The sequence below is a fragment of the Carettochelys insculpta genome, chromosome 4 (assembly GCF_033958435.1).
Source record: "Carettochelys insculpta isolate YL-2023 chromosome 4, ASM3395843v1, whole genome shotgun sequence".
Lineage (NCBI taxonomy): Eukaryota > Metazoa > Chordata > Testudines > Carettochelyidae > Carettochelys > Carettochelys insculpta.
Genome location: NC_134140.1, coordinates 114,306,363 through 114,314,517, shown reverse-complemented (window position 1 = coordinate 114,314,517; position 8,155 = coordinate 114,306,363). Strand labels below are relative to the sequence as shown.

The 8,155-nt window shown below is 48.3% G+C and overlaps 2 protein-coding genes across 17 annotated transcripts in view; one reads left to right on the top strand and one right to left on the bottom strand.

The window, feature by feature from the left end:
* Positions 1–4,977: 4,977 nt before the first annotated feature.
* C4H4orf17 (chromosome 4 C4orf17 homolog) overlaps positions 4,978–8,155 on the top strand; it is a 72,561-nt gene continuing 69,383 nt past the window's right edge. For 8 of the 14 annotated variants that reach the window (XM_074993559.1, XM_074993558.1, XM_074993557.1 and 5 more), the window contains exon 1: positions 4,978–5,097. The gene's annotated coding sequence lies outside the window, so the exon portion shown is untranslated. The remainder of the gene's footprint in view (positions 5,098–8,155) is intronic. The other 6 variants (XM_074993552.1, XM_074993550.1, XM_074993553.1 and 3 more) reach the window with 2 other exon arrangements.
* Positions 6,854–8,155, bottom strand: part of LOC142012776 (alcohol dehydrogenase 1-like) — a 35,063-nt gene continuing 33,761 nt past the window's right edge. For all 3 annotated transcript variants that reach the window (XM_074993543.1, XM_074993544.1, XM_074993542.1), the window contains 2 exons: positions 8,013–8,151; positions 6,854–7,498 (listed from right to left, as the gene is read on the bottom strand). In XM_074993543.1, the coding sequence (XP_074849644.1) occupies positions 7,474–7,498; positions 8,013–8,151 (164 nt within the window). In that variant the 3' untranslated portion in view covers positions 6,854–7,473. The remainder of the gene's footprint in view (positions 7,499–8,012; positions 8,152–8,155) is intronic.

Genomic DNA, 8,155 nt, shown 5'->3' with positions numbered 1-8,155 from the left:
GCTCAGAGAAAAAGAGCCCTGGCAGAGGTGTCCCAGATATCTGGATCACATTCTTTCCCCATGGGGCTGGTAGCACTGTTGCCCCTCTCCCAGGAAAGCTATTTTTAACACCTGGTCCATTTCCCTTGCTGCATCCCTCACCGCCACCCCTGGGCCTGGCAGCACTGTGGTTCTGCCACTAACGGAATCCTCCAGGATGCCTCAGTCCCTTTCTGTCCCTGTGGAGCCAGGGCTGGGGGAACCCAGCAGGGGATAAGGGTCAGAGAGATCATAGGGAAGACAGCACGGGAGGGTTCACACAAGGTGGAAGGGAACAGGGACACGGTGAGTTAGGAGCTTGGGAGGCTTGGCGGAGTGGAGACGAAAGAAGCTGTGAGGTTTATAGGGTGCACTTGAGGTCTGGAGACCGGTGTTCCCTGTAAGGTATGGTGTGCTTGTGCAGCCACTCAGGCAAGATTCAAACGCTGCTCGTCTGATTAGCAGGGCACCCACAGCTAGAGGTGCCGTTTCTGCTGGTGGTGCACATTCACACATGCCTGGGTGCACATAAAATGTATTCCACACGGCTGGAAAAGTTTAGAGGGAACATTATTTGGGGCACTGGGAAGAGAAGTGGTTACGGGCGGAGAGGGGAGCGGGGAAAGGAGGGAGCACTGTGGCATTGCAGCGTGAGCTGGCATGGGGAGCAGCAGAGGCACCAGGGAGGTTGGTGTCAGCAGAACCTTGTGTGCAGGATGCCTGGAGTCTGGCAGCAAAGGGACCCCTGGCAAAGTCCCCAGCTTCTCTGACCTCCACGTACCCAAACTGGCACTAATTGTTTGACCTGTCGGGAGAGCCGGGTCATTTGACTTCTCCAGGGTACTAGCTCCAATCCAGCCCCTGAGCAGGGAGGCAGACTGGTTGACTGAGAAGGTGGGCGGGGGGAGGGATTTAAGGAAATGTGACAGACGATCTTTCTCCTCTAGGGGGCGCCAGCTCCAATCCAGCCTGCAGTGGAGCCAGGCTGATCTCAGAGCCTCTCCCTAGCAAGCTGCCCTGCCCCAGCTCGCAATTCAGCGCACTCGTCACCTGTGCATTGGCCACTGTGGCCTCTCCAAAGCTGTGCTCATTGAAGGTGTGTGTGCCCTGAGCAGGGACCGGGAGCAGGGTGGAGGGGAAGCCGTCGGCAAACAGGAGAGGGCCTGATGGGGCAATGCCTGGACAGGGCTGTGCAAGGTAGTGAGGGCAGCGGTTCTGGCTCATTGCCGAGTGACCAGCTCTGACGTGGGTCCTTTCGACCATCAGATCCATTAAGAGGCAAGAACAGCCTGGTTGCCCTAGAGCCAGTCTCCCCTCTCCCACTCGCCTGTGTCCAGGCTCCCAGCTTCCCCCTCCCTGCCCTAACCCAGTAGCTGCCATTCTGCTCCCAGTGCTGAGGATAGAACCCAGGTCGCCTGTTTAATAGCTATCCCCTGAGCACTGTGCAGTCTGTAGCTCTGGTCAGGATTAAATCAAGATGGGCTCTTTTCCTAAGGAGTATGCTTTGGTTAAAGCAGGGATTTTTCCAGGGCCTAGGACAGATGAGAGGGTCACAATCAGGGATCCCATCCTGCTTTGGGATTTATGAGAACCTTATGCTGCCAGCAGAGATGCAAGGCAGCTCATTGTAAGAGCTGCCCTCAAGAACTTCATCAGCTGTGGCTGTCTGGGGAAGAGGAGGACCCAGGCTGATGGCCAGGTGGACAGGGAATTTCCCCACCTGCAGCCCATCAGTGGGGAAAGCTGGGTAAGGGAAGTTTATTTAAGGGAAGGAGCTGGGCCACGTGCTCTCTTTTGGGGGAGGGTTGTGACAGAGAACTCCCTTGAGAAACTGCACCAGATGGTGACTAATTTGGTGTTCTCTAGATGCTTGTTCCTTTGCTGTTTGGAACCTTCTTCTCATTTCCAGCATCATGCTGGCTCCAGTGAGTTTATCCCAGGTGGCTTTTGGGCCAATTCCATTCTTTAGTTTCACTATTTCCCTTCCTGGGCATACTTATAGCAAGTGACCACATCTCTTGTTTTTGGCCAAACAATTCTAGTGTCCTCTCAGGAGATTGGCTGGTTGTTTCCCTGATCATTGTAGCTGTCTTAATTAGGTTTCCTATTTGGACTCCATATTGGACCAGGAATTCCAAATGAGGCCTGGGCCATGGCATGAAAACATCTTGCTTGCTCCTGAAAATGAATTCCCTGGGACCTCAGCTGAGAATCACCTAAAAATACCATGTAAGCAGCTCCAGTGCATCATCCCAGAGGTAATAAGAATCCTACCCCACCCTAGAATATGAGGGCATTAATTGTTGTTATTGTATATGCTTCATAAATCCACCCCCACCCCACTCACTAGCACTACCATAATTCTGCCACCAATGTGCACTCTAAAAAGGGGATGCTGGTAATATAATGCTGCTAATAATGCCTACTTTGTACCGGGGGGCTCCCTCCATGCAATATGCTAATGGAAGAGGTATGCAAACAGGGGCACAATTCCCTGATAATTGTTGGGGTTGGGGGACACGGAGCTTCTCCAACCCTGGGGCTGCAGGAGTGCGGAGACTAAGCTTCTGCTGGAGCCAGTGGAGGTGAAGGGGAGAGAAGAGCAGGCTCCTGTTCATGGGCACAGCCCCCACCCCAAGGGATCAAAGTTAAATGTCTGTGTATGCCCCTGAATAATGTGCAGTGGTTCTGGGACAGGTGCGACCAGATGGGGTGTGGGAGCGCCCCCAGGCATTAAACAAAAGTGCTGCTGCAAATGTGCACATCATACGTTCCCCTGCCTGGGGTGCTACCATAATGTACCGTTCATAATGATACTTTTCCTGCCCCTACTAAGACCTCATGCTGCTGATAATGTGCATGTCCTAGAGTCCCCCTTCTTGGTTTTGCACCTCTCTCTGCTACCATAATAGTGCTGCTCATCCCCATGCCATAAGCGGGCCCTGATTTTGGTCAGGGCTACTGTAGCCCACATAGTAATGGTCCAGCTGCGCAGGATCCTGGCTGCCACTGCCATCCCCTTCCCCTTCCCTTCCTTTTAGCTCTCTCCCCCCGTTGCTGATCTCAGCTAATCACCCTGCTGTTCTAGGAGACTAGGAGCCACATCACCCAAAGAGTCGCTGCATTTGAATCACTAGAGCAGAAGGATGCAGTGAGATGTTGCTCCCTCAAAGCTCAGCAGCTGTTTGCCTCTTAGATGGCTTTGACTTGTGTTTCCTATTGTGTAACCTCATTGACTCCACCTCAGATTAGATTTTGATCTTAGTATTCCCCCAGCCCCGTGTCTCTCCATTGGTGTCTGATTTCACAGGGGTCTAACGGGAGCGTTCTCCACCATGGGATAGCCAAGCCTCTCCATGGCCCACTCAGGAACCAGGCTGCTTTGCTGAATTGTCACAACAGGTTGGTATTTCTATAGCTGTTTTTTTCCAACTCCACAGATTAATTCTGCATAAAGAGAGATGCTGAGAACGAGGCAAAGCTCCTTCCACTTGAAGTGCTATCAAATGCGGAGGAGACCCCCCCTCCATTTAAGGGCACAGAGGATGTGTGTGTGGGGGGGTGTTTTTGTTTCAACAGCAAATGCACCAACTATTTAAGACCAATGTCCCAGGGTGGTTGGCTCCTTTAAGAGGTAAAAAGTTCTGATCTATTCACAATGGGATGTAATACGTCTGGACAGTGTGGACAAAGGGTTACAGAAATCTCTCCAAGTCTTCAATGAACAAAAGGTCTCGCATGGAAGCTGGAGACACACTAGCCATTACTATTGCTGTGAAATTAGTGTACAAGACTCTAAGGCAGGTGTGTCCAACCTGTGGCCCGCAGGCTGCATGCGGCCCTGGACAGCTAGTAATGAGGCCCCACAAGATTGTAAACTTTTAACATTATTGTGTGATTTATATACATATGCAGCCCAAGACAATTTGTCTTCACTCAATGCAGCCCAGGCAAGCCAAAAGGTTGGACACCTGTGCTCTAAGGAGATGTGCGTGTATATATACATTTAAACTTTGAAAGGTGTAGCTCTCAGCTGGGATGTACAAACAGCATTGCAAAATATCCATAGGACTAGTGACATACAAGGCAATCGTTAATAAAGCAGTGTAATGTCATCAGAAAAGGAAGGCATGCGAAAACAAGCCATGGCTAGCCATCCTGCCTCTGAGTAAAGACAATGAATTGCTTGTGTGTGTGTGTGTGTGTGTATATATATATATATATAGAAAAGGCACCACTAAGGAGCAAAGGGACAGCATGGTTTGCAGGCAGCTTCCACTGAAAACACTTCAGCAGAGCCTGGGTGAGAGAAGCATCTTCAGACAAGAGGCTAACCTGCTATTTAAATATCGGCGGTCTGTGTGGCACGGGTGATGCCCGTAGCCTGTATTCTTACTAAACTGTTCTTTGCCAATAAACGTGTTCTACTTTTCATTAGTCTGAGGGCTGCCGCGCCAAGTGCTGATCCTGTTTATGTGGGGAAGTATTGAGTGCCGCAGGCTGGACCCCCCCCCCCACTGTTTAGGAGCGGGGCTTAACCCCGAGTGCTGTCACAGTTCCGGGAAGAGGGGACTCAGCTTTGCCCGCAAGACATCCTCCCCCCTTGTCTGCTGCATGAGCCCCGTCGCGCTTGGTTTAGCTGCACCGTGGGGGTGTCCCAGGCAGCCGGCCGACTGCTGCTCTGTGTGCAACTCTAGTGTAGCGACTGTCTGAACAAAACTCAGCCGCCGCCCGAGGTTTGGCTCGGCTCGTGCTGACCTCGGCCCGGCACCCGCCCCGCTTGTTTCTCACCAGCGGCGTGGCGGGCTGTATGTACCGCGCCCCGGAAGGCTGGAAAGTAGCACGTGCGTCACGTCGAACGCTGGGGCCGGGCTGCACATGCGCAACAGCGTTGCATAGGGCGCCCTCTCATTGGTGGGGAAGGGGTGGGCGGGGTACAAAGCCGGAAGCAGCCCGCGCGGGAGGAGCGGCGGCTGCTTTAGCATCCAGAGCAGAAGAGGTTTAGAGCGTGTCCCCTCTCCGCCCCGCACCCCGGTGTCCCGCCTTAGTCAGCTACTGCCGGAGCCGGCTCTCGGAAAGGTATCGCGCTCTGTTGGGGCAGGGCGGGAGCCAAGCGGGCCCGGCCAGCCTAGGGCTTGACCCGCTGTAGTGAGCGAGCAGCCGACAGCTTTGAGGTGGGGGATTGCGCCTCGTCAATAGCGCTAATGGTGGCGAGGCTGCCGGCCCGTTAGGCAGTTTAATTAACCCGACAGGAAAAAGCGCCTTGCGTCTGGTCTTGATATTTCCCTGTGATAACAGAGAGGGAGCCGTGCTAGTCTATACGCTATCAAAACAAAAAGCAGTCAAGTAGCCCTTTAGCAAACTAGTTTATTAGGTGAGCTTTCAGGGGACAGACCCACTTCTTCTGTCCCACAAAAGCTCACCTAATAAACTATTTTGCTAGTCTTTAAAGTGCTACTTGACTGCTTTTTCCCCGTGATGAATATGGGACACCTGGCTAATGGGCAGCAAAAGCCATTTGACTTTGCCTGCAGGTTCAAAGGGGAGCCTCACAGTATCCTGTCTCTTTTTTTAAACTTGTATGCTGATGAGGGCCTCTCTAGACCTGTGAATTAGTCAGCACCATTTATTATTAAAAATCACCCTCCTTCTCGGCCTTGTGCCATGGCATAATTATGGCTTACTACTTGTGTCTGACAGGATCCAACTACAGTCCTTAATACAATAATTTTAATGAACTTGTTGAAATAAAAGTGGTTATTGCATAGACATTCTGCTCCCTGCTTCCCCCCCCCGCCCCAAAAAAAACAAAAAAACAACCCATAGTTGAGTTCCCTACCCTCTTAGCAAGATCAAGCACCATCTTGTATTTTTTTTAAAAGAAAAACATCTATTTGTTCCAGGTCTGTAAATGGCCCCTTCAAGGATTTATGCTCAAGCCACTGAGTGCTCTCTCCTGCCATCTGCTTTTCAATGTGAGAGCAGTCAGGAAGTTTTTCTTGTCCTATCCTCAGAGGCCAAGTTAGGTGGTACTTGGTTTACAATAGGAATGTATTTCTTACAGGTGCTCTGAATGAATCCCACACTGATTAATTGGAGTAGTAGTATCGACATGAATTGAATTAATGCTTGTTACTGTGTATCAAGGAGGGACAACCACATACAGCATGGCTAAACCTGCATAACAGCAAATTAGGTGATACAGTTCATGAATATGCTGGGCAAGCAGTTAATCCTTGGGGATAAGGGGCTGGGGGAAGGAGTGTTCTTGAGCATGTTAATTTTTTTTTTTACCTTGGCAGTATTGATTGCAGCACCCTAACTGATCTTATATGTGGAGCAGGGGCTCAGTGGTAGTTGCCTCCCCTCCCTGCCCAGCTGGTCAGTTGCCAGCTTGCACCATTGGTTCTTATTATGGCCCTTAGGGAGAGCTCTGTGTAGCTCAAAGCTGCTTACAGTCTCATATTTCATTATTTCATCACAGTTCAGAATCCAGAAGTTATTAGGCCTGACTCTTGAGCGGAGAACACATGCTTTAAGAAAGAGGTTGAACAATGATGTTATTAGCTTGGCAGACTAGAATAGCAGCTAAGTCAGCTGTTTTACACAGGGTTGAAAAGAGATCAAATTGTGAAATGTGCATATATATCTTAACCCATGCACAAAAAAAAATCATTAACAGAGCTATAGTTGCTCAAGGACATTTCTTATTGGCAGAATCAATCACCTCAGTTCACATGTTTTGAATGCCTACTTGCTTAAAAACTGACACAGATTACTTTCCACCCAGATTAACCCAACAACTAATTTAAGCAAGCAGGAGTACAAGATCAAGATGGATATACATGGTCTGCAATCTTTATCACTAACATACACTGATTTCAGAGTTTTGAAAGTTGAAACTGCAAAATGAGCAATACATCCAATGGCGCAGCACTCTCACACTCACATTCATAGAAGTTCACAATTCAAGGATTCAGTTTTTGGTTGTTGGCATTCTCAGTTGCTACAAACCTCTCTGAGTGACCACAAACAGAAGGAAAGGGCTAGGATTTCAGAATTTACAACATCTTGCAGGTTCAAGCAAATTTCCCATGGCAAATGACAAGCAATAATCATGTCTAGTAAACAAATGAGTTCTGATGATTCTCTGCTAATTAATGCTATATATTGCTTTTTTCTACTGCAACATTGAGTATTATGTAATCCAGATGATCACTTATGATAAATGAAAAGTAATGCAGATTTCACATAATTGCACTAATTAGACTGAGCACGGATCTAAGGAAACCACCACCAGAGGGTCCTTTACAGCAGTGTTTCTTCAACTGGTGTTTTTGTCTGACAATTTTTTTTAGAGAAAATTTCACAGGTGTTACAAAAAAACAGTCCCTCCAGATGACTCCAGCTTTAGTTTATGTTGATAACGTCTGTGTCTGTTAGCATTCAGGGATTCTAAAACAGCAGGACAGTCCGAATACTGAAATAGAAAATGACAGGTTAAAGGCTGGCAAGCTGTTTTCCAAATGGTAATATGCAACTGCTAACGTTTCAGGATAACTTAATCCTCCTTTATACCTCTACCAATATGCTATAACAGAACTTATTTAAAATTATGTAATTTCCTAATGCTGTAGTTCGTCCTTGTTTAAGATCTCCTTAACCAAATCCTGAGATTTCATCCTTTTGCTTTCTTCCCAGGTATATACATTATCTTATCTTTTAAATATTCAGTTACATAGGTATAACTCCAGAGTAGGGTAACCAGAAATGTACATGATTTGCAAATATTTCTTAATGCTTGAAAAAAGCCTACAAATGAAGTGATTCCCATTGTATCCTCCAGGAAAATATAGCATGAGCAGGGCTCTTGTTGGATTCAAGAGCCCTATATATGCTTAGTGATTTTAAACTTAAAACTGCCTCGGATCAGCATTTTTCACAATGAATTCTCAGAGTCCACAGTCCTTGGCGTATAAATGAATGACCCTCACCTCTTCCCTGTCCGCAGTAGTTCAAATCCTTCATTGATTTTGTCGAAAGGCAAAGTGTGGGTTATTAATGGATCCAGGCTGAACTTTTTCTCCAGGTATTCTGCAACTAGTTTAGGAACAGAATCTTTGCTCTTCCAGCCTGC